The 27,026-nt window shown below is 39.5% G+C and overlaps 1 protein-coding gene across 1 annotated transcript in view; it reads right to left on the bottom strand.

The window, feature by feature from the left end:
- LRP2 (LDL receptor related protein 2) overlaps positions 1 to 27,026 on the bottom strand; it is a gene marked incomplete at both ends in the record, with an annotated part of 195,384 nt that overhangs the window by 88,045 nt on the left and 80,313 nt on the right. Inside the window, 15 exons of the mRNA XM_079709604.1 lie at positions 505 to 679; positions 1,480 to 1,708; positions 2,586 to 2,770; positions 3,649 to 3,860; positions 5,280 to 5,528; positions 6,677 to 7,054; positions 8,553 to 8,669; positions 9,290 to 9,409; positions 10,550 to 10,792; positions 11,824 to 12,105; positions 12,451 to 12,588; positions 16,468 to 16,598; positions 17,286 to 17,411; positions 19,883 to 20,075; positions 26,458 to 26,661. Of these exons, the coding sequence (XP_079565730.1) occupies positions 505 to 679; positions 1,480 to 1,708; positions 2,586 to 2,770; positions 3,649 to 3,860; positions 5,280 to 5,528; positions 6,677 to 7,054; positions 8,553 to 8,669; positions 9,290 to 9,409; positions 10,550 to 10,792; positions 11,824 to 12,105; positions 12,451 to 12,588; positions 16,468 to 16,598; positions 17,286 to 17,411; positions 19,883 to 20,075; positions 26,458 to 26,661 (2,982 nt within the window). The remainder of the gene's footprint in view (positions 1 to 504; positions 680 to 1,479; positions 1,709 to 2,585; positions 2,771 to 3,648; positions 3,861 to 5,279; positions 5,529 to 6,676; positions 7,055 to 8,552; positions 8,670 to 9,289; positions 9,410 to 10,549; positions 10,793 to 11,823; positions 12,106 to 12,450; positions 12,589 to 16,467; positions 16,599 to 17,285; positions 17,412 to 19,882; positions 20,076 to 26,457; positions 26,662 to 27,026) is intronic.

Consider the following 27,026-nt stretch of genomic DNA (forward strand, 5'->3'; position numbering starts at 1 on the left):
ACTGGGAATACTGTAAACATGAGGCAGATATTCTAACAAAGGGAGATAAAACTAAACTCATAAGTTGTGTGACTTTAGAACGTGAGAGTAAAGAGCAAAAGAATTATGAGAGGCGGTGCCATTTTCGATAGGATGGTCGAGGCCCACCAAGGAGCACCTAAGAGAATTCTAAATAACATGAAGCAGCAACTCAGGCAGACATCTGGACGAGGGGCGTCCCAGGGCAGAGGGAAGAGCCAGTGCAGACGTTCAGAGATGGTAAGTAGCCTGGTGTGCTTTTGTACCAAAATGAAGTCCAGTGAAGTCCAGTGTGGCAAAAGAAAGTGGGAGAAAAGACCAGGGAGACTTGAGTATGTAAAGACATACAAGATTTGAGTTTTCCATGGTAAACAGAGGTCATGGCAATGTATTGTCCAAACAAATGGGTCTGCAACGTTATACATTTTACATTCCCCAGATCAATGTTTTCCAAGCTATACCATGCAGGATATCTCTATCACTTACAAGCTGGTTGTTTTGCAGGATGAACCACAACAATTCCAAGGGGCTGGTGAAGAGACAGTACTACTGATTGGTTCCCCCCATGCCACTTGTTGGCTTTCATAATCTCATGAGTAGCACGGTCACTCCAGTACACGGAATCTTCAAAGAGACTTAGGGAGTAGGGATGCCGCAGAGTCTGTGAAGCAGAAGAGAACAATGAGACCTAGAAATAAAAATGAAGATGAACAAAGTAGAAAAGGATACCTCCCCAAGAAGACGGTTTCCTTTAGCATTTAACTTAGTAAAGACATAGTGAAATCATTGGTCAAGAGACAGAAAAAAATATACTTCTTGACCTATATCCCACTTACCAACCAAAATACTTTCATGTACCTGTGTCACTTAGCTTTCATTTTTACTCTGGTAATTACACTGGGCATCCGTCTTATAAACAAAAGCAAAACTGAAGTGCAGAAAGTAAGGTGACTTATGTAGATCACCTGTCTAGTTACAGGAGAGATCTCCCAGGGCCTCTTCAAGCCACAGAACTATAAACAATCACAATCTTAAATAGAAGTCAATAACAGCTTTTTGGTAAAATACATATTTTCTCATTTAACTTGTGTCAATAAATTCACCAGAATTTCCTGAATAAAAATACAAAATATATAACAGGCTATGATTTCATGGAGGGAATCTACATATAATTAAATCATTATTTACATGGACTTAGAGAAGCAATGGATTAGCATCTACAGATCAACTAAGTCACATGAGCTATTAATCCTTCCTGGACGTGGCACAATCTGACCATGAACTAGAATATTGATTTTCTGTCAATAATAAAAGATAGATTGACCCTTCCTCCTGTTGATATTTCCTCGATGGACCTTGTAATGTCTACAACAGTGAATTTCTTAGCTTTCTTGTTACTCTATCTGCTTCCTACTAAACCATTATTGTGGTCTTAGTTTCCTTTCCTCACTACCAACTTACCAAATCACTGGCTATCACCTGCCGCCGATTGCTTCCATCATATTCACAATAGTCTATGTAATCAAGATAGCCATCCACGAAATACAGCAGCCTGTTGGGGTAGTCAATAGCTAAGCCATTGGGCCAGAAAACCTTCTCCTGGATAATGACGGTGCGCAGACTGCCATCCATGCTTGCTCGCTCAATGCGAGGGTGATGGCCCCAGTCAGACCAGAACATCACATGGGCACTGTGAAAAGAAACTAGTTACCAATTGGATGGGACATATTTCAAAATGGAAAATAACTGTCATTTTAAGCGACAGAATATCATGTTTAAGCTCTGCTTAAAATAACTCATCTCCAGGTCAGAATATATGCACAGAGCTTACTATTTCCTCTGAGAGTCACAAAGTAAAACTGTAATCATAATGCAATCACAAGCCATCTGGGTGTTTTTATAATGTTCAGAAAACATGCAGTATACTGTGACACTGAAATGTCTCAAGGCCAATTCATGTTTCTGTACAATCCACAAATAGTTGATCTAGAAAAGTTCATCTGTCCCTGTTTATCTACCCTGTCGCTTTTAAGATAAGTCAATTTATTCATCATCAGAGATTTATCATAAATGTCACGGATGTGAAATTTACTTTACAATAACTAGGAAGTCTGCATTGCATTGAACATAATTTGCCTAACTCATCTTCCTGCAGAAAAGAATCTTCCTGCAGAAAAGAATCTAAGAGAATCTACGGAAATTCAAGGAAAGAAGCCTTCAAAGTTTTCTAAGCACATGGGAGAATTTCTTCTTCCCTTTAGGGCCAGCAGGCAAAAACTTCCTTACATGACATAAAAGGAAGTTCTAGTAAACAATATGAAACTGAAGCAGGAAAATCTGGCTTTTCTGTTGTATAACCATGAGGTACACATGGCACAACAAGTACCATGGCCCATCTATGGAATATTACTGCATTCATTCATTAGACTTAATCATATATTGCCAAGCTAATAAATCAATGTGTAAATTTTGTGTTATGAATATTAGCCACAGCATGTCATGTTATTTTTCCCTCATACAATGTTAAGGCAACATCATTTAAAAAAAAAAAAAAGAAGAAGTCTTACGTAGTTCTGGGATCTAACACTAGTCCCCTTGGATTTGTTATGTTTTCACTAAGCAGCACAGTCCTGTGACTCCCATCCAGTTTAGAGACTTCAATTGTTTGCAGAGAAAAGTCTGTCCAGTAAAGATTGCGTCCTACCCAATCTACTGCAATACTTTCAGTCATGGTGATACCACTGTCAAGCGTCTAAAGACAAAAGTGAATAACGAGTGAATTCTAAAGGGAATAAATGAATGCAAACATGGAAATTATATGAAAATTGAGAATAAGGCATCTAATTTGTCCTATGATTGCTTATGAAGATTAGAAAACTTTGTCTTCCCATGTAGAAACAGTAGGGTTTTCTGGAAAAATATACAAGATTGTGTAGGACTGAATACTCTATTGTTGGATTAGTATGTAGTTTCATTTTGGTTTCAGAATTTTTTCAATTAAACAAAAGCTGTATCCGTTTGCTAGGCTGGCAACCCTATGAAACTTTACAGTGTTCACATGGCAAAAGTAATACCTTTATTGATTGAGTGCCAACAATTACAAAATAAATTTCTAAGGGGCAGAGGAAACATAACCATCAAGGATCAAGAAACTGAAACTCTGGGAGACTGATCAAGAAACATAACTGCATTAAAGCTAAGAAAAGCAACCTCAACAGCAAGGTCCTACTGTATAGCATGGGGAACTATATTCAGTATCCTGTAATAAACCATAATGGCAAAGAAAAGAATAAATTTTAAAAAGATTTTTAAAAGATAAAAGAAAGAAAAGCAACCTCCCCTGTGTTTCCCTTCTCTCTCATCCACTAGGAAAAAAATTTGCAAAAGGGACCTCCAAGATGCTGTGAGGTCTCTGCATCATATGACCTGCAATTCAGAGCCATGCATCTCCCTTCAGATCCCATCAAATAGGAGTTAGGAACATCGGGGTCCCTTGGGTGTGATGTGGCCCAGAGGAAAACATGAGAACCACCTAAGATGAAGTAGGGCCTTCTCTCACTGGTGAGTAACAGCACATAGACCCAAGACAGGGGAACTAGTCAGGTCAAAGGCCAGTAGACCTGTACTTACTAGTTTTCTATCTGTTCCATTTTGAAACGCACTCCAGATTTTACCCTGAGTTCCATCCGACCAAAAGATATGACCACTGACTGAATCAAAATCAACAGCCACAATGTGAGAACCATCCTGGACAAGGGCGTGGATAGAGTGCTCTTGCTGGGTGATGTTGTCAGCGACAAGCTGGTTCTGACTCGCCACCAGTAACACCAGACTTTCAGAGGCTGTCCAAGAAGAAAATACAAGTGTCAACGATTCTGGGAGAAAAAAACAATCAATATTTGATGTAATAGCTTTGGTAACAGAAGGAAGATGTCATTCCAAGCTAGAGTAACAGGAAAAACAAACAAAAATTCCTATAAGAATGATGTTACCTTAATAGTTAGCTGATTTTCATGAGTGTTGAAAGTAAGCTTTTTCGAAATATCTCTCTTCCTTGAATTACACTTTAGTGTTTATCTAAATATCAACCTGGAGTGAACTCTACATGCATTCTTCCTGTTACTATAGTTACTTTTGTACTTGCTTATTTTGTACTTTGCATTCAGCTGTGGCAGAGACTTCTTTTTTTTGTTGTTGTTATCTGATTTATTTTTTTTTATTTTTTTTTATTAGTTTCTGCTTTATAACAAAGTGAATCAGTCATACATATACATCTGTTCCCACATCCCTTCCCTCATGCATCTCCCTCCCTCCCACCCTCCCCATCCCACCCCTCCAGGCGGTCACAAAGCACCGAGCTGATCTCCCTGTGCTCTGCGGCTGCTTCCCACTATCTATCTACCTTATGTTTGGTAGTGTATATATGTCCATGCCACTCTTTCGCTTTGTCACAGCTTACCCTTCCCCTCCCCATATCCTCAAGTCCATTCTCAAGTAGGTCTGTGGCAGAGACTTCTAATCATCCCCATGTCCCTCTCCTCTTCTTCCTTTTTTAGTAATAAATTATGCCAAGTTTTAGCACAGCACAGGGCCTACCAGCTAGAGACATTTCCCCATTTCCATTTCAGTTTGGAGTGACCATATGACTAAGTTTTGAACAATAAAATGTGAACAGAAACGATGTGTCAAATTCTAGGTGCCATCCTTAAAAGGAAGCTACTCGCCCCTTTCCTACTTTCTGGGAGCAGGCAAAGACTGGAGCAAAAGCAATGGATCCCTAGATGGAAGCCACACCAGCTTTTACCCCCTGAACCGTCTACCCTCCAGACTCCTGCCTGAAAAAGAAAGAAACTGCCTACTTTGTTTTAGCATTCTTTATCTGGTCACTTTTATTTTTTTTTTTAACATCTTTATTGGAGTATAATTGCTTTACAATGTTGTGTTAGTTTCTGCTGTATAACAAAGTAAATCAGCTATACATATATATATATATCTCCGTATCCCCGCCCTCTTGTGTCTCCCTCCCACCCTCCCTATCCCACCCCTCTAGGTGGTCACTATCTGGTCACTTTTAAAGCAGCCAAAGCAATACCCTAACACATAGTACAAATACTTTCACGTAGCAGAAACTGAATTAATACTGGTTGAACTGAATTCATTAAGCATTATATAAAGATGGTGAAATTTGTTAAACATGACATTTAATCTTAAGCTCTGGAGTGTGCTTGGTAAACTGGCTGGAGTTAGTTCACTTTCATTACCTGTAGTTTTGCAGGTCCTCTGGTCAGCGTCTAACCTGTATTCCGGATCACACCAGCACCGAAAAGAACCTCTCATATTGTAACAGTGCTGGCTGCAAAAGCCTGGAATACGACATTCATCTATGTCTTCACAGGTCTTAGAATCATTGGCAAGCAGGTATCCCAATGGACACTGGCATTGAGCCCCATAGGGCCCCTGAATACACTGATGAGTACAACCACCATTGGAATCTGAGCAGCTCTCCTGGTCTAGAATAAAGAAAAAGAATCACAGAGTGGAAAAGTCAGGAATCTTTGCTTCTTTGGTTCACTCAGTTGTATTACGTGTCATACAGTCTCAGGCCACCTTCAACACAATACCCAGGTAAGAGCTATGAGCAGAATCCACCTGGATGAGGTCCACAGGCTGTTCAGTGCTCCGATTTGCCTGAGGATTTACCATCTTTCACGTCCACTGGACTTGGACCACTTTCTTCACTACAGCCTTCTATTATAACTCCATTTAGTGCAATGAGAGAAACTTGGGGAAATATGGTGGACATCAAGAAACACAACTATCATTGGTAAAGCATGCAAAGAGACCTAAATTACTTGCCATTTGCTTCCTGTCATTCTTCTACCTACACAGAAATGGAAGATAAGACTTTGACACTGAAGAGCAGAGCTGGAAGGTCTATACAGGAGAAAGGCGATTGGAAGACTACAGGGCACAGATGCACTGACATGCCATCATCCTTACTTTCAGGGCTAAAAGGGCAATGCCTGAAGCACCCAAAGATAGTTCATCTACCTGAGGATGCAAATGCCCTCTATTTCCATGTGTACTCTTATTTATAAGAGTCCTGATATGAAACATGCACTAGAAGGGGAAGTAAGTCAAAATGATTAGGACATTTTCAGCACAAACGCAATGCGTTTAAAATCATAAGAATCTAAAATACTTTGCAATCATACCTGGCTGGGTATCATCTGAGAGTGAGCATTGATTAAAGAAGAAATAAAGAAAGGACAGTAATTAGGATTACATGCTAATCACAGGATTTTAATCATAGCAAACACAAATCCCCAGGCTTCATTTGTTTTGTGGCAAGTTCTGATTGAAATCAGAAAATATTAAAGTTAGAAAAACTTATGAGCGCATTACCAACAGAACCAGATTTAATTTGACGATCTAATGAAGTAAAAACACAGAACCAGGTGCAAAGGATTTAATGAGAAATATTATCCAGTGATGATTTATATGAATTCCATGATGGCTATCCCTACACAGATCTAAATTCAGAGAGGAACTGAGATCCCTTCCTCAAAAGCTACGTGGTGACTGTGACAATGATGATGCACAGCCGGCCACTGCTCAGGATGAATTTATGGCAGTAAACTGTGGTCAGGAAACTTACTGCAAAGTGGGGACTCATCTGTCCCACTGGGGCAGTCAGGGTTGCCATCACATACTGCACTCAGATTCACACAGATGCTATAACTGGGGCATTGCCATTGCCAACTGGGACATTGAAAGGCCTGCGTAGGGCAGTCCTTCTCATCACTCATATCCCTGCAGTCATTGTCCCCATCACAGAGCCACTCTCTGTAGATGCAGTTTCCATTGTCACAGAGGAAATGAGATGAAGGGCAGGTTTTGGGGGCACAGCCATTGTGCTCATCAGATCCATGGAGGCAGTCTGGGTGGCCATCACACTCCCAGATCTTCGGAATGCAGATACCATCTGCTTGGCACTGAAATTCATCTTGGTGGCACATACCAGGAGGCCTGGTTGCTGAGAGAACAAAATGGGGAAAATGGGCTTGTGAATGCAATCCATAAACCCTTTTATATAATTCCTAGATTCAGAGGAAATGATTTTGGATCAATGGTAGGTTTATAATAATGACTATGACAAATGTAATATTAAAATCTAAAATGACACGAGTCTTCTCTGACATTGTGGCACGTAGAGATCTTTATGCGTCAGATTAGTAGATCTGACAACAAAGGATGTACAACTCTTGGATAGAAGATAAGTCCCTGGGTCAAAAGAAAATTCTATTTCCTGTGTTTCTAATTATGGATTAAATAATAAAGAATCACCAGAGCATTTAAATAGAGCTTAAATAGCTACGGTGAATTGGAATTCATGGGTTTAATGTCATATATTTGGATGTTATCATTTTCCCTCAAGTGAATTATATCAGATGAAACCAGCACACATTAAGTAAACAAAAGATGACTGTAAATCCTCAATTCTTTGCAAACTTTCCACTATTCACCAAGCAATCCTTACAAGATAAGTAAGAATTGCTTGCCTATTTCACAGGAGTAAACCCAAACTCCCTCCTAGGAACTTTTTGAGGCAATAGCAAGTCACGGGCAATGGCACTTTAACCTCAGATCACCACAGAAGAATTCCATGTTTTCAATGTGAGACAGGAAATTCAGTGATTAAGAATTTCTGGGTGTTGTACACACCTATACAGTATGTAAGCATTTAACTTTTCTTTTTGATCCATAGATTTAAATACTTCTTTTCTGATTAGGGAGGAGAATTGATAGAAACCTACTATTTGTGATCCAAAATACCATTATTCAAACAAATGACCACCTCACCTCATTTAATATAAAAAGTGGGGAATAACAAATCCTGTCCATTATAGGTCTACAGCTTGTGGAGATTATAGGTCCAACAGATTTATAGTCCATGAAGTCCTCCTTGAATCCTCTGAAAAAATTTCTTTTCTCTGAACCTTCATAGAATTTTATCTGTATTGTTTCTATAAGGCCCTTGTAACTATCTACCTTGCTTTGTTTCTTACTTTCGATAATTTCTCTTACCAGACTCTCAGGACAAAGACCATATGTAACATGTTAGCAGATACTAAACAAATGATTTGCTTGATTTCACCTCCCTATTGAGATTTAAAAGAAACCATTAAAATATCTTTATAAATAGTAAACCTCAAAAATTTGAAACCCACTAATTTGGTATGCCCTAGGAAAAATTAATAGTGAGAACAAAAATATCTGAGAAATATTTAACCTACTCAAGAGACAATCTGAAAGTGCCAATTTACAGCCCCTCGATTCACAAATTATAAGTCGCTGTTTGGTAATGTCAAGTCGATTTTATTATATGTTCAATACTGTGTTCCTTTGACAATGCTTTGTAATTCAGGCTGCCTTCTCTCTAGTTTGTCTAAGAGAAAATCTGTGGTAATATCAATACTGGTAAACATGAAATGACCCCTTCACCTGAAACATGCTAGGTATATGGTACTTACGACAATCTGTCTCATCAGAGTGGTCATTGCAGTCAAAAACACCATCACAGCGATATGTGTTGCTAATACAATTACCATTACTGACACATTTGAATTGAGAAGCAGTGCAATTAATTACTGAAAATGAGAGAGAAAAGTATTAGAAATTAAGCCAAGGAGCAAACAACTAAACATTGACTTTTTTCTAAACATCATGAATAAAAAATAAAGCATTATTTACAATAGCCAAGATATGTAAGCAACCTAAGTGCCCATCAACAGATGAATGGATAAAAAAGATGTGGTATATATATACAATGGAGTACTACTCAGTCATAAAAAAGAATGAAATTTTGCCACTTGCAACAACATAGATGGACATGGAGGGTATTATGCTTAATGAAATAAGTCAGAGAAAGACAAATACCGTATAATATCACTTACATGTGGAATCTAAAAAATTAAACAAACTAGTGAAAGTAACCAAAAAGAAACAGACTCACAGATATAGAGAACAAACTAGTGGTTAACAATCGGCAGAAGGAAGGGGGCAGGGCAAGATAGGGATAAGCTACAGGAATATATTATACAACAAAGGAATATAGCCAATATTTTATAATTATAGATGGAGTTAACCTTTAAAAATTGTGAATCAGTATGTTATACACCTGAAACATATAATATTGTAAGTCAACTATACTTCAATGGATTAATTAATTGATTAATTTAAAAATTTAAAAATAAAACAATGTACTTACTACAAGCACTCTCATCAGACCCATCAGCACAGTCGTTGATCCCATCACAGACAAAAGATAGGTCAATACATCGATGATTGGGGCAATGAAACTGACTAGGTGAGCATGTCTTTGTATGATCTAATGTCATCCAAAAACAAAACCAAGTAACAGTTTATTTCTTGTTCAGTGTGTACCAGAGCCAAACTGTAAAACGCTAAGGAAATATGTTAAGTTATCTCAGTTGTATGTGTGCTCAAAATTCCTTCAAGTCAGCCAGATTGCCAAAGTCAGCCCATCCAGAGCCCAGCTAGGACACTTTTTGGAAGGAGGAACAAAAATATTACAGGGCAGAGTCAGAAACTGTGATTACACCTTGAAAAACAGACCACACTTAGAAAGTAAGCATCATGGCCTTGGACTGGCTTACACCTCCTGAATGCTATGAAGTCCAAGGCTCTGCACCAAAGCTAAGCAATGGAGCCCAGCAAGGCAACATGGTCTGCATGACCACAATGCCTAGTAGCAACAGTGTAGAGACAGATCATGATAACTGGATTTAATCCAAAATCTAAGCAGAACGATCCTCAAAACCAGGGTCCTAGCTGGGTAGAGACACAGCCTTCGAGTCAGATGCACTGCCTCCCCCTACCCAAAAGGTGAAGTCATAGTAAATATAGTCTCACAGAATGTGAAAGCTGGAGGGGATCTTAAAGCTCATCTAGTCCTGAGAAAAAGCGAATTTCCTAATCATGCAAGCAAGACAGAATTCAGATCAGGGAACTTTTGCTCCACCTTAAACTATGACTGCTGATATGAAAACAAACGACAACCTAGAGGAAATCAGAACTCACAAGATGAAAAGCAGGTGGGTAAGATTAATGAAATTTAAATGTCCTGTGCCTCTTTATTCTGTTGCCTTTTCGCCTGTATAAATGAAAAGGAAAACCAATAGCCAAATGTCTGGATGTGTTTATATGATTTAGAAAGAAAAATTGTTTTAAATATCTGAATAATTAGTTGAGGGATTTTATTTTCCAGTTTCTAGCTGGGTGTTAGACATCAGAGACAGTCCTTGTTTTGCTTGCATAGAAAATACTTAGGAAGACTTCCCATGTCTTTGCTCCTATAGCCTATTAATACAGGGATTGACAGATGAAGAGAAGTAGCTAAGATACAACAAAAATTATGTAAGCCTTCAAGGAAAGTGCACAAGGCCTACTGACTGTTCAAATCTATTCACTAGGCTGACCAACCAAGAGAAATCAGTTCAAAACTTACCGCATGACTTTTCATCAGATCCATCCCCGCAATCATTATCTGTGTCACAGACCCAGCTCTTTGGGATACACAAGTTATTATCACAGGTGAAGAAGTCTGCACGACAGGAAGTGGGTGCTCGGGTGGGGCAGTTCTGCTCATCACTGCCATCCACACAGTCATTTTGTTTGTCACAGCGCCAGTATGAAGGAATGCACTGTCCTCCGTGGCCACACGCAAACGCTGAAGGTGCACAGGAAGTATCTACAACAGAAACGAATTGGTCATAAAGACATCTGTTTTTACAGCCTTTTAAATGAGATCTTACCTTGTAAAGGCCCATTTCTTCTCCTTTTTCAATGGGAGCGTTATACAAAATGTGCACGTTTATTCAGCAACTATCATATGCCAGGCACTTTCCTAAGTGTTTACACATTTTTTTCTCTCTTAATCCTCACAAGAATACTGTCAGGTACATATAATTATCTGCATTTTATAGATGAGGAAATTGAGGCTTTGAGAGCTTAGGAATCTGCCCAAGACCAAAGCTCTAGTTGGTGTGACTCTAAGGCCCATCCTTTACTTCTAAGCCATGCTTCCTCTGATCACATGGGTCATTGGAAATTGATAAAACATTCATGTAAAATCTGCACTTTTAAAAACAAAAAGATATAGACAAAATAAAACTTTAGAAATTTCAAAAATGTACAAATGAGCACTTTCATTTTCAAATGTCACTTTTCTTTCTATTAATGTTTCCTTGATAGAAATTTCTGAGATTTCAACTGTCCTCTATCGTTTTGTCTTCTGCAATAGCATTTATTATAAATTGGATTACCATCAAAAGAAGAATGTAAAGGTTAAAACCACCATTTCACCCATAATTCATTTTACACCAACAGGAGGAAAAAGGAATATAGCACATGAGATTTTCAAAAGCTATTATTGCAAGCACCTGTTCTGTGATATTATTCTCTCCAATACTAAAGATTAGATCCAGTTTGTTTTGTTGACTTTTTGAGGAGTATGCCAAGATGCAATGTCTCTGCATTGATCCAAACAGCCAATGTCAAAAAGAAATTTTGTTGAAGATAGCCCAAATCAATGCTAGAAATCATCTGCAACATTATCTATGAATGATATTCATCGCCTAGCTTCCTAAAAGCCTTTGGAGTTCATATTAACAATCCGAAAGGAATATTCTTTCCTATAGAGATAACCCAAGCCTTTTTTTTAAAGCCCCCTCTCTCTGTTCTATTCATCCTAGGAAGTATTGCTAGTGGATAGCTACTTACTAAATGTGCCACATTGAACCTCATCACTGTTATCATGACAGTCATCAATTCCATCACAGCGGTAGTGAATGGACACACATCTGCCATTGTTACAGGGGAAGGAAAAGGCACCACACTGCTCCAACGGTGGCTCACGGGATGGGTCTTCCACACATGTCAAACGATCGGAAGTCAGACTCATTCCATAGGGGCAACCACACACCCGCTGGAAATTTGGCACGGGGAAGCAGAAGTGGCTGCAGTCACCGTTCGGATTGGTGGGCCGGTTACAGGCATTAGACCCTGCAAAAGCAATGCCCCTAGATAAGTGAGTCAAGCACATTTCCTTTAGGTTGATCACAGGTTTGGTTGTCAGACCCAATATTAAAAACTCGATTCCTCTTGGAAATCAACGTGCCAAATAGCACATTCAATTTAAATACAGAAAACTGCTGAAACGTGTTTTTCTCAAACACAGTTTTAAAGATAGCCGAGTCAAACAGAAATTCTAAATCTTACACTTTAAAACTATCTGAGTGACAGGAAGATAAAAATATCAGGAGTTATATTAAATAATAAGTACTTAAAGAGAAAAGAAGCCACCATATTAAACACATCCCTATGAAAGAAGCTGGCAACATCACTCACCGGTCTGGATTCTGGTATCATATACCTTCACACGCATTACAATACCAACGCCACTTCGGAGAACCACCAGTTGTCCACCATCTGTTTTCCTGACTCGAACAATACCACGCAGTCTCCAGTCAGTAAAATACACGTAGTCTAAGAAGGAACACGGTGATTAGCATTCTCGCCACAGCTCACTTACAAATCACTTGGGAAAATGCAATATGTTTGTAATGCTTCTTCCAAATGTGGGAAGCTTCTTCCACAAATATCTGTAATATGTTTCTGTAATCATTTTCCATGACTTGTTAGTCTCTAGAAATGACTCTTTAGAAGCCTATATATATATATATATATATATATATATATATATTCTTTTTTTTTCCTTAAAGAAAACATTTATTTATTGACTTTTGAGCTTCTGAAGCTAAGGACCTTGAATAAAACAGAGCTGTAAGAATACTTCCTGACACAAATTTGTCCTGCACCAGTAGAGGTGAAAATTCTATGATTTGGAGAGAAAGGGAAGAGCTCTAGAGGAGTGTAATATAACCAGGGAATAAAAACAATAGGAGGGCTTCCCTGGAGGCACAGTGGTTGAGAGTCCGCCTGCCGATGCAGGGAACACGGGTTTGTGCCCCGGTCCGGGAAGATCCCACATGCCGCGGGGCGGCTGGGCCCATGAGCCATGGCTGCTGAGCCTGTGTGTCCGGAGCCTGTGCTCTGCAATGGGAGAGACCACAACAGTGAGAGGCCCACGTACCGCAAAAAAAAAAAAAAAAAAAAAAAAAAAAACAATAGGAGTTGCTGGTATGGATTTCTGAGAGAGACCCTACATCTTAGAAGCCTTTTTTTTTTTTTTTTTTTTTTTTTTGGCTGTGTTGGGTCTTTGTTGCTGTGTGCGGGCTTTCTCTAGCTGCGGCCAGCAGGGGCTACTCTTCGTTGTGGTGTGTGGGCTTCTCATTGCGGTGGCTTCTCTTGTTGTGGAGCACGGGCTCTACGTACCGGGCTTCAGTAGTTGTGGCACGTGGGCTTCACTAGTTGTGGCCCCTGGGCTCAGTCGCTGTGGCTCACGGGCTCTAGAGCGCAGGCTCAGTAGTTGTGGCGCACGGGCTTAGTTGCTCCGCGGCATATGGGATCCTCCCAGACCACGGCTCAAACCCATGTCCCCTGCATTGGCAGGAGGATTCTTAACCACTGCACCACGAGGGAAGTCCCAGAAGCCTATATTTTTTATAATACTAGCGTTCAGGTTCAGGCAAGAATGTATGGAATATTGTGATGGTATTTAATAGAAATTAGGCTTAGATTGCCATGGGTAAAAATTTTTTTAAATCTCAGGATTCTTTTATAGAGCATTAGCTGATGCCTCAGAAGACTGAGTTCTTATCCCAGCTAAAGCAGTAACCTGCTGAGTGATCTTAGGCAAATACTTTACCATGTGGGGGGGGCTCATTTTTCTACTAAAATTAAGGAAATAGACTAAATCATCTCTAAGCTCTCTTCCAGGTCAAACATTTTATATCCCATGTTTTAATGAGAACATTTTTTTAAAAACTTTGACCCTCAAGTTTCATAACAAGCTGTTGAGAAGGAAAAGTACAGACCTAGTCCAAGAAGGAAATGTCAGTGTATGTTTAGGGATGAATAACAATTACCCACCGAAGTGTTCTTACACCTAAAGCACACTGAGTAATGCTCCATGAAGCTGAAAATAGAAGATAGAGGCAATACAAGATTCTAAAACTCAAAAATTTGATCATGTTCATTTTACCTTAGATACTGAAACAGAGAAATAAACATATATATTTCAACAGAGTTTTCAAAGAAAAAACTGAATCAAAGTGGATCTTCTCTTTAACAGTAACTTAACTAAAACTGCCAACTAACCAGAAAATGACTAAGATGTCACAAATTTTATCATTAAACCAGTTTTCCTTATCTACGGTCCAATCAATGACTAATCAGTCATCAGACTCACTAAATCTTATCTAGATGGACAGGCCATCTCAGGCCCATCACCCAGGAAGGCATCTTACTATATTTAAAAATATAACGTGTTCAATAAACCTGTCGGTCCTGTGTGGTGCGCAGTCAAGGAGATCTAGTCTTTCATTAAAAAGACATGTAATTTCCATGGCATTGTGGAATAAAAAAGCTTTCTCTAAGAAATTCACAATGAAGGGCAATGTTGAAAAAACACATTATTATTATTATTGATACTATTATTGTAATGTTGTGTTATTCTCATGGGTATGCACTCAAATTTTTTTCATACTGATGAAACCAAAAGGTACTGAAACTTTATTCAATCCCAAAATATCCCAGCAAGGAGCAGAGAAAATTTAACATTCTTATAATGTTCCTATGTGACAATAAATAGGACGTGTCTGACATCATTAGTAGAAAGGGAAAGAATGCACAGGCTGGGGGGCTGCGTATTTATAACTGACTCATCAAAAATCTCACAAGACCATTTTAAAAATATTTTTAAATACCATGTACTCCTCCACAGATAGAGAGCAGGGTGGAATATACAATATATTTACTAGTTATTCATTCCACACTACAGGTATGTGACAAAGCCTTTGAATTATAGTCAGTGTCTAGTTTTTTTAAAGCACTATGCTCATTATTCAGAGTAGGAAGTTTCAACCAGAGACACAACTAACATATGCATAGCGCCTTTGGTGGATCACAAAATGGCACCTCTCTAACTAGACTAGTTACGGTTTATCAAGCAGAACCAGGGTAGATTTGTTTCTCCTTGCCCTCTTGGCCTGGCACAAGCTATACAATCATTCACAGAAACCCTGTTTTCAAGACTAAACAAACCACCTGTTTCGTAGTAACAAGTTAGATTCTTATTCCCAGCAACTGAACCCAGGAGAACATGCTTACACTCACAAGAGGGGAGATGGGAGAAAGAAAACAGATACTCCGGTGTGATCATTGTTGCTGCAGTTTCCCAGAATTCCATACTCCCAGCAATCTTAAATTATTTGGAAAGGTTGATGAAAAAACTACCTTTAGCTATACTTTTTTTTTTTTTTTTTTGCTGTACGCAGGCCTCTCACTGTTGTGGCCTCTCCCATTGCGGAGCACAGGCTCCGGACGCGCAGGCTCAGTGGCCATGGCTCATGGGCCCAGCCGCTCCGCGGCATGTGGGATCTTCCCGGACCGGGGCACGAACCCGTGTCCCCTGCATCGGCAGGTGGACTCTCAACCACTGCGCCACCAGGGAAGCCCCATTTAGCTATTCTTCATAAGCCATATGCTAACACTTCTGTATAACAAAGATGACGTCAGCTATCCATTTGATGAGTATGTGTAATAGTTCTCTCACAAGGGTTCTGACAAAGTTCTTGCAAACATCAGAGAACAAAGAAATGCTACAATATGGACATATATACACTACCAAATGTAAAATAGATAGCTAGTGGGAAGCAGCCGCATAGCACAAGGAGATCAGCTCTGTGCTTTGTGACCACCTAGAGGGGTGGGATAGGGAGGATGGGTGGGAGACGCAAGAGGGAGGGGATATGGGGATGTATGTATATGTATAGCTGATTCACTTTGTTATAAAGCAGAAACTAACACACCATTGTAAAGCAATTATACTCCAATAAAGTTGTTTAAAAAAATTAAAAATAAAAATAAAACTTAAAAAAAAAGAAATGCTACAATAATTATTACAAGCAGCCCTTGCTGTTTTATTCATGGAAATAAAGAAGCAGTAATGTACTATTTCTTTGCATGATATTTACATAATAGAGTTAAACTGTATAATATGTTTAATCTATAAAGTGCTATAACCATATAAGTTGTCAATATTATTATCTAAAAATTTCTCAAACAAAAAATAAAAGTTAAATATTCAGTCAACTAATCAAATGTTTTATTTATACATAAAAGCACCATTTCAATTAAAAAACTGACAAGCTTTTCTGGAATTGTGAGATTGCCAAATGAGGATGAGTTTTATACAACTTGTACAGTATAAATAAGACACACTTCTTTTGCTTCAAAACGTACCTTCAAAGACGGCAAGTCCAAACGGATGTGTTATCTGCTGTATACTGGCCAGGACTTTTCTATCTAACCCATCAAAGGTACTGTGCTCAATTTTATCAAAAAAGGCATCTACCCAGTACAATCGTGAAGAGCTAAAATAATAAAATACTTGGTTATTGGTTATCCAGAAACTAGCAAAGCACACTTTATACTAAGGGCATTCAAAAACAGCACGTTCAGTTGACACATTTATTAAGCAAAGTTTAATAGTTTCATGCTCTCCAGAAAGACAAAACAACTTTTATGAAGTGATTTTCAATTGTCTTAGAAAACTTGAAATGTTGTTATCTTCAAGCTAGGAATTTTAGTTTTCTCCTTATTAAATCCACAAGTTAGGAAAATTATTCGTAGTAACTGATGTTTAAAAGGTTAAACACGTTTCTTCCTTTTTTCTCTCCTATAAACTGCTTTTGCATTTGATGTCTGTAAGCTTATTTACCCTGTTACCTTTTCCTATATTCCTTGACAGATTAATTTCTTAAAATTTAAATCTCATATTCCAAAAATCCTCCCACGGTGTATATAGGCAAATACACATTTGTTGACACAATTTCCTATCCTCAAGATGCCCCCTGTAAAAACTGCACATAACCTGTACCTCATCAAATCCCTGTTCTACTTCTAGTGGGGTTTGGGTCTTGCCCTATTCTGCTTCCTCTAGCAATTTCCTCAGAATATTCATTACTACATATGTTTTCATCCCAGCAGAAGCTGGCCAACTATGTATATGTCTTCCATAGTAAGTGGGAACTCAGCAATTCGGGATGATTCCTACTTACCTCCAATCAATGGCCAACCCGTTGGGCCACCCAAGAGTAGTGTTTACTATAGGCAAAAGGTTAGATCCATCACTCCATGCTCTCAGAATTTTAGCAGGACGGTACCAATCAGTAAAGAATATATACCTAGAAAAGGAGGTAATAAATCAAAGATGTTAACATTGGGACAAACTACATGACTTAGAGAGATTTAGCACAAACATAGATTCTCCAGAGACTTGCTGCAAATTAATCTCATTTTCTGTATGCTATTGGGTTTACATAGAAAAATATATCGAAAATACAAATGGTATTAAAATGGGCATCCAAAGTAGAGAACCACTGTGCTAGACTTCAGGACCTAAAACTATTGTCACCAAGTAGATTCTTTAAAAAGACACAGTTCAGGTTACATTTTAAATACTTCATGTTCTTGAAATACAATAAACTATGAGCAAGAAAATGATTTTAATCTCTCACTTTCTTTCTGGAATAAACATCCAGGATCCACTAGATCACTCTTTAGTCATCTTCCACAAGGAATTAAATTTGCAGGAAAGCATTTCAACCCTGATGAAAAATGCATCCAAATAAACGTAACTCTTAAACGATCTTACCCAAGAGGTCTTTTTTTATCCCGAGGAGTGGCAAAAAGATAAGTGTAGGGAAAAAACCTTTTCTCTATCATATGAGCCTTAAAAACTAAAATTAGTCTTTCCAAAAGGTAACTTTCTGAAACGTGACTTCATATTGTATTAAATTAAGGACAGGGACTTCCCTGGTGGCACAGTGGTTAAGAATCCGCCTGCCGGGCTTCCCTGGTGGCGCAGTGGTTGAGAGTCCGCCTGCCGATGCAGGGGACATGGGTTCGTGCCCCGGTCCGGGAAGATCCCACATGCCGCGGAGCGGTTAGGCCCGTGAGCCATGGCCGCTGAGCCTGCGCCTCCAGAGCCTGTGCTCCGCAACGGGAGAAGCCACAACAGTGAGAGGCCCGCGTACCGAAAAAAAAAAAAAAAAAGAATCCGCCTGCCAATGCAGGGGACACAGGTTTGAGCCTTGGTCCGGGAAGATCCCACATGCCGCGGAGCAACTAAGCCTGTGTGCCACAACTACTGAGTCTGTGCTCTATAGCCCGTGAGCCACAACTACTGAGCCTGCATGGCACAACTACTGAAGCCCGCGTGCCTACAGCCCGTGATCTGCAACAAGACAAGCAACCGCAATGAGAAGCCCGCACACTGCAACGAAGAGCAGCCCCCGCTTGCCACAACTAGAGAAAGCCCACGCACAGCAACAAAGACCCAACACAGCCAAAAATAAAAATAAATATATTTATTTAAAAAAATATGAAGGATACATCAGGAAAGGAATTTAACCCCTTTTCAAAACCCAAAGCCAAAGATTTAGCTTAAGATAAATTCACTAGAAAATCAACTGTTTAACTCTCTATTGGGCAATAAAATTTCTTATCAATAACATCATCAGTTTTAAAATATGTTAGACACACAGGCTTTGCAGTCAGACAGGTCTGGAATTTGAATACTAACTATTGCTTAATAGCTGTGGGTCCTTGAGCAAGTTACTTTATCTCTCTGAACCTCAGATTCTTTTTTTTTTTTAAATAAATTTATTTATTTATTTTTGGCTGTGTTGGGTCTTTGTTGCTGTGCGAGGGCCTTCTCTAGTCGTGGCAAGCGGGGGCCACTCTTCATCGCGGTGCGCGGGCCTCTCACTGTCGCGGCCTCTCGTTGCGGAGCACGGCTCCAGACGCGCAGTCTCAGTAGTTGTGGCTCACGGGCCCAGTTGCTCCGTGGCATGTGGGATCCTCCCAGACCAGGGCTCGAACCCGTGTCCCCTGCATTAGCAGGCGGATTCTCAACCACTGCGCCACCAGGGAAGCCCCCCAGATTCTTTATCTCCAAAACAGGTCTTGTATATACCTCACTCACAAACCAGCTTTTGGATTAGATGAGATCATGTACTATGTAAAGTGTTTGCTATGTACCCTCAATCAGGCTTTAGTGAATTACCAGTCATCTTTTTTTTTTTAACTACTCTATTAAAACACAACTGCCTATCTCAGACTTTACGTTAGCTATCAAGCATATTTAAATAAGAAAGGAAAGAACAAAAAAGCATGGCGTGAAATGCTCTGTTTCTTCTTGTCTGACTCCACCAATAATGCAATGGTTAAACATGAAACTTTGTCTGTGGTCTGAAAGACTTTTTATTCTGAAAACTACTGAATGATTAAGCAAGTTTTCGTAAGCTTTATATCAATACATTAAAGCAGGGAAAGAATTTGAGCCTCTCCTGATAATTCTGCTGCATATTCATTCCTTCTCCACAGAATCTGTGTCTCATTGTTTGGTCCTCTGCGGACTGTGAAAAAAAAACACACTCCAGTGAAGACTGGAAGCCAAAGCTTAGGAGAAAGTTTTTGGAAGGAGATAAAGTGATCACTTCAGCATATGCTAAAAGGACACAATCTAAGGTGATTTCAGTTTACATGGTTCAATATTGTATTTACTGAATTTGCCAAATGCCTATGGCATCACTTTGCAATGACTGTACAAGACCTAAGTTTCAAGCTCTTAGGAAAATATGAACACACTTACCCAGCAATAGGATGAACTACGATTGATCGTGGGTTATTTAAATTCCGGACTATTGTGCGCCTCGATTTATCAGCTAGCCTTATGACACTGACACTCCTATAAGAAGCATCTGTCCAATAGAGATTCTTTGAAATCCAGTCAAAACTCAAACTTTCAACACTTGGCACTCTGTTAGCTGTGATAACTTCTCTTCCTGTAAATTAAAATATGGACATGGTTTAAAGTAAGCATAATTTACATGACATACATTTTCCTACCACTGCATATTTAAACTTTGTGTGAGAACTAGAGAATATTTCAGTAATGTGGAATTCTTTTGAAAAATAAAGCAACAGTAAACTGCAAAGCAACACATGAGATAAATCTAGAATCTATCCATCTCCAAAAGTCTGGATCTCAAAGAATAGATATGACTCTGATAAATAGAACCAGGAGTGGTATGGCCTGGATTTACTCCCTTGTTCAACCTTCCAGAAAAAATTTCTCAGTACAGAACATCTGAAGAAGAGATACCTGAGTTCACATACTCACAACCACCACCCACAGACAGCGCTGATAAGCTGACACCGCCAGGTACGACTGGGGGTATCTATGAGGTATTCCCGCCCAACTTTTTCATCAACAGTCTTTCATAGCCACAAAGTTGCCAAGTTTGGAAAAGACCAGCAACCAGAAAGGAAATCAGAACTGGGTACAAGGAGAAAAAAGACCATTTTCTTCTTTGTGAATTTTTTATGCCTTTTCCCCTCCTTTTTCTTTTTTTACTAAAGAAAATGTGAATAACAGGAAACTCTGCTCAACCTAAAATATAACAACCTAAATGGGAAAATGTATAACTGAATCACTTTGTTGTACACCTGAAACTATCACAACAAAATAGTCTTTAAAAAAAAGTGAATCAGAGTAAACAATCACATCTCTTTCTTTTGAAGGGAGAAAAACAATCCTGGTGCTTTTCCCATTCATTTATTCAGCAAATTGTAAAAAGAAAGTCCTCTGTGTGCTAGACACCATATTAGACATTGAGGAAACATGATATTGCTAATGGTATTAATAATAATAGCTTATACTGAGCACTTGCTATGAGCCTGGAACTGGCCCAAGTACTTTACATGAATTCATCCATCCTCACAACAGCTCAACAGTAGGAATTATTATTATCCCTATTTTGCACATAAGGAAACTGAGTCATAAAAAAGTGAAGCATTTTGAAAGAAATGTGGACACTGCCTTCAAGGTAATGAAGTGGGAGAGGTGGGGGGAGGTAATTAGGCCAAGAGGGAAAACAATAGAAGAGTAACAGGTGCTGTGATGGAGGTATGCACAGGATGGTGTGGAAACCGAGGCAAAGTGCAGGTGTGGAGCGGTTTCCCAAAGGAAGTGGTGAACGGGGGGCTGCAGGAAAGCAAAGACGTGGAAGTGGGAGGGAGAGAGACAGGATTCCACACGCTCCAAAGCGTGGCTGGAGGTTAATAAGTTAATGGTAGAGGCTGAAAGAAAGGAAGAAGTTTGGGTGACCACCAGATTTGGTGGGCAGGGGAGAGGTGGTGCTCCTCCCCTAAGGCAGGGGTCTGGAGAAGTGGAATAAAGGTAGACATTTAGACATATTGGTTTGGAGGTGGTTTGTGGGATATCCAGGTGAGACATCCAAAAGGCAGCTGGCTCTATGGGTCTGAACCCCAGAGAGACAGTTTGGATGGAGACTTTCATCACCTCCCGTAAGAAGCCTTACCTGACCTTTCCCCTCATTCTCCAGGTGAAGAGGAAAAACATTCAGGAAATGGCCTATTATAAGTCTCCTCACACTGATTTATAACTACCACATAGATGGTAACAAAAGATATGGAAGGTGCAAAATTATGCAGAAGAAAATGCAGAATAAGAAAAGAAGACTGGACTTCGCTGGTGGCACAGTGGTTAAGGATCTGCCCGCCAATGCAGGGGACATGGGTTTGAGCCCTGGTCCGGGAAGATCCCACATGCCACGGAGCAGCTAAGCCCGTGCGCCACAACTACTGAGCCTGTACTCTAGAGTCCGTGAGCCACAACTCCTGAAGCTCACGCGCCTAGAGCCCGTGCTCCACAACAAAGACAAACCACCACAATGAGAAGCCCGTGCACCACAACGAAGAGTAGCTCCCGCTCACCACAACTAGAGAAAGCCCACACGCAGCAACAGAGACCCAACGCAGCCAAAAATAAATATACAAATTAAAAAATAAAAATTAAAAAAAATAAAAAGAGGACCAATGTTGAACACTAGAGATCACAGTTGTGTATAGGACAGGCAAAGAAGAAAAGACGTGTAAGGAACACTAGAAAGAATGGTCAAGAAATAGACGGAAATTCACGAATGTGTTGTCAAGGGGGAAAAAAGCATTTTAAAGAAGACGACTAAGGTGCCAAAGACAAGGATAAAGTTTATAACAAAGAGACTGGAGGTGACCAGGATAAGGGGTTTCAAGTGACAGAGTGTGAAGAGGTGAGAAATGTAGAAGTAGGGCCAGGAAAGTGTAGACCAAACTTTTAAGGTGCTTGTTCATGAACTTGAGGAGAGAGGGCTGCAACCAGAGAGGAACGTGGAGTGAAGGGTGGGTTAAAGGTTTTTTAGTATGGGAGAGACTTGAGCATATCTGATGGGGAAAAGTCAGTAGAACAAGAGAAGTTGGAGGAGGGAAGGGATCATTGATGGAGCAAGTTCCCTGAGGGCTTCATTCAGCCCATCTTGACTTCAATTTGATTTCTGACAATTCAGTTTTTGCATATAAACTCACTGACACTTAACTTGCTCACTCGGAAAAACAGGGCAATGTACAATAATACATCCTTCACGGAAGCACAAGCAGTTTAACCACTAACCATAAGAAACTTTTAAAAGGCAATTTGCTCAGCATGTGGACTTGAAATTGATTTAAAAAAACAAAACAAAACAAAACAAAAAAACCCATGACGAGAATTGCAGTTGCCAAAGCAGAAGGAAGCTGACCTGTGGAGGCGTCTACAGGAGACTTAGCCTGTGTGTAGCTCAGCAGACCTAATTCTAGTCCTCAGAAAAGATGCATTCTGGTTCAAAATAACAGACTGACCACTGTGTTTGGAAGGAAGAGGAGATAATCCTCTTCCTTCCAAACTCCTTTTAATAATGACAGTGAAAGAACAGCAGATGAAAGATTTCCACAGAGTCTGGAAGAGAAAGAGACTTCTCCAAAGTAACTCACTAAGCGGAAGGAGAGACGTGCCGGCAGGGCGGAGCGCCAACACCCACACACACACAGCCTCAGCGTGTCCGCACGCAGAAGCACCGGCTCTGAAAAAGGTAGGAGTGGGCCGCTAAGGGGCCTAGTTAAAAGTTGGCATCGGGAGCAACTGGACCCAGAGGTTCCTCCCAGAGCCTGAGCATGTATGATACTCCTCTCCGAACAGACCAGAGATTTTCTTCTCTGGGGGACCTCAAGCAGAGAGGCCGTGGGCTGAGGACACATTGCACAATGGAGGGCTGGGATTGGCACAGAACTGAGCACAGGAGGGTTATATATGTGAACATTGAACTGAACGGGCCTCAGCTCCCTGTGCTCTGTACTGCTCCCAAAACAGATACTAGCTTCCCCCTCTTACTCCTCACCCCAACAGGGAGAATGGAAGCAGCTACTAAGGAGAAACTGACTATCTCCAGAGAGGATTTTCTGATACTGACCTTTGGAAGCTTCCCAACAAAAAGGCTGCCTTATCACCAGCTGATGAGGCCCATTCATACCAACAGCCTTCTGATCAGTGTTTCATAGCTTTGCTCTTAACATCAAACAAGGCTCAAAGAAATTTGAAGAAAGCTTCCTCCATGAAGGAGAAAGTTGAAACAAACCAAAAGGAAAAAGGAACCCAAAGAAGATGGAAAGAGGAAAATTAATTTTTAATGTAATTAATATCTTCATAGAATAAGAAAAGATTGAACTTATGAAGCAAGAACAGGCTTTATTTTTTAAAAGGAATAATCAGAGAGCAAGAAGGGGATCTTCAACATTGAAAATATAAGAGAAATTAAATATGCGATAGAAAGGCTAAAACTAAAATGCCAAAAAGTCTCACAGAAAGTAGAACAAAATGATAGAGATGAAAACCAGGAAAGAAAAGATAAGAAAAAAATAGATGATTAATCTAACATCCTCGAATAGAAAAAGCAGAGGCAAGAAAATTCCCAGAATAGGAGAGAAATCTCAAGATGAATGGGATAACCAAAAGATTCTAAAAGTTTCCAGAAAGGAACAAAAACAACCTCCCCCCAAAAAGGTCATACACACTGAAATGCTACTCTGGATGGCATAGGACTCTCAACACTGGCTACTAGAAGAGAGTGCAGCAATGTCTTCAAATTTCTGAGGTAAAATTACTTTCATCCTACACCTAGTCAAATGATCAAGTTGGAGGGCAAAATAAAAACACCTTCAGACTCGAAATATGTACCACCAACTCATTCTTCTTAAGAAGCTACTATATAATGTGTTTCAGCAAAATAAGGAAATCAGTCTGGAAAGAGAAACAAGTGGCTTTCCAGAAACAGGAAAACCAGCACAGGAAAGTGGCAGAGGGAAATCGGAAGACAAGAGTTGTGTACCAGATCCAACTGAACAGCAGAGGGGGAAAAATTATAGATTGTTCACATTTGATAGATACATAGATACACAGACAAGCATTTGATAAATCTGGTGGAGCATTTGGGGAAAATATAATAGCTACATAGAAAACTAAGCAAATGAAGATGGAGCAATTGTTAACTGCAGGGGAAAAAAAATCAAAATTTGTTCAAGAAATGTCATCATGGAATACTACTTGACTTAGCAGCGAACAAAAATTACAATCTAGCTTTTTAGGGAGAACAGGGGGAGAAGGAAGTTGGTAGAGGGGAAGGTAAGAGCTAAATCCCTATCTATAACAATGAAAATAAATGTCTAATATGCAAATCAGGAAGTCGTACTGCAACAGAGAAGAACAAACCTGACTCCATTTTGAATCTATTCCTTTAGCTCTAACCTTTGTACTCTGTTGCCTGTGCTTAGTCATGCTGGCTGTGCACCTTTTGTAAAGGAACGTTGCCTATGGCCTGAAATACACAGGAGAGCCCATTCTCCAGGCTCTGATCTTTAAAGGCGTACGACTTTTCCATTCATATAGAGATAAAAAGTTGCAGAACAGAAAATAACATTTGTCTTGTTAGTGGTTTATAAGAACCCAGTGACCAGATGTACATGGACAGCTGCAAGAACAAAGGATTCCAGCACCAAGAAGTCTGCAACAACCAACCACACCCTCTCCCCTCTTAGTATAAAAGAGGCCTGAATTCTAACTCAGGTAAAATGGTTCTTTGGGACGCTAATCCACCATCTTCTCAGTCTGCTGGCTTTCTGAATAAAGTCGCTATTCCCTGCCCCAACACCTCATCTCTAGATTTACTGGCCTGTCATGCAGCGAGCAGTACAAACTTGGACTCAGTAACAGTATAAGCAAAATATTTAGAAACACGGAGACAAAAAATAGAACAAACAGGTAAAAGAATGGTAAGGAACTACCTTTAGTGAGCAGGTCTCAGTTGGAGGCAGGGTGAGGCAGAGCAATAGAGTTTTTCACTGAGAACAGCTACCATAATAGCTAACAGTTACTGAACATTTACTATTTTCCAGGCATTATTCTAGGTGTTTTACACGTATTAGCCTAAAATTCTCTCAACAACTTTATGAGCTATGTAGTACCTCTATTATTATTATCATTCCTATTTCACAGATTTAGGAAACTGAGGTACAAAGAAAGTAAGTAACTTCCCCAAGATTACATAACTAGGAAATGTGAGGAGCCAGGATTCAAAACTAGGCAGTTTAGCTCCTGAGCTGGCCCCTCTTAGTTGCTATGTTATACTGGCTACTGATTTGTTTTTCAAACTTCAGGTTTCGACCCACTAGTGGATTCTAAAATCAAAGTACTGGATCATGACAACATCCAATAAAGTACCCAACTGGTAAGGTATGACTGACTATAATTTATCTTTCTGTGAGGATTATGAAGATTTTAACAGAATTCCAATCAACTGAAAACTGACAATAAATCCATATTTACATATAATTCATGACTTTAAAAAATAAATATTATTATTCCAAGCCCAGCATTTACATAGTGCAGCATCCCTATAGAGAGGTCATTCCATTGGCTCAGTCTGGCTGCTTGAATATAGGGAACAGCCTCTAGTTAATTAACCCTTTAACAGCTTTCATACATTTGACACTCCTATTATGGAGTGTCCATAGGTTAATATTTGTCAATATTGATATTCTTAATTGTCCAATTGCAACAATATTTGTTTTAAAATGCACTCTCATTTGTAACTTATTTTGAAAATAAAGGAAGTGTTCACTTAAACTTAATTCAAAAGAAAAGCAATAGATTTCTTTTCCCAATCTAAAAGTATTTAGCAAGCTTAGTAAAAGACCCTGCTTAAGAAGTGAATGCAAAGTTTTAGTGAAAAAATTATTAGTATTATTATTGAAGACAGACAAAATATGCAAAAAAAGAACATTTAAACCCATTCTCACCTGTGCCATCTATCTTTTGTTTACAAATCATGTCTTTTGTTGTATCTGAAAAAAAGATAGCCTTCTCCTGGGCATCAAAATCAATCCCAACAAAGACGGAAGCACCTCCTGTCACTGGAAGGATGACATCTGCCTGGTGAGAGAGGGTGAGCGGGATGCCACGAACAGCCACATCAGATGAAAAGAACAGAAATCGCTCAGCAGCTGTAGAGAGAGGGACACACACAGTCAGCCACAGCATAGTTCTTGCCTTCTCCCAATTCCAGAGAAATAACTTATACACCCATAAAGCACATGTTATAATTCTGAAAGGTCATTCTGAAATAAACATTAAAAAAAATCTGTAGAAAACATAGTTGGAAATAATGGAAAGAAGGGAAGGAGGAAATACTGTGAAGGCAAAACAGTCTTGAATTGAAGTATTACAATCTTACTTCTCCCTGAGAAATTTATCCTTAAGATTTATTTATATAAAACTTGGTGTCCCAGCAAGATCCTTTTTGACCCACCTCCTAGAGAAATGGAAATAAAAACAAAAATAAACAAATGGGACCTAATGAAACTTAAAA

Source organism: Hyperoodon ampullatus (genome assembly GCF_949752795.1).
Source record: "Hyperoodon ampullatus genome assembly, chromosome: 8".
NCBI classification, from domain to species: Eukaryota; Metazoa; Chordata; class Mammalia; order Artiodactyla; family Ziphiidae; genus Hyperoodon; species Hyperoodon ampullatus.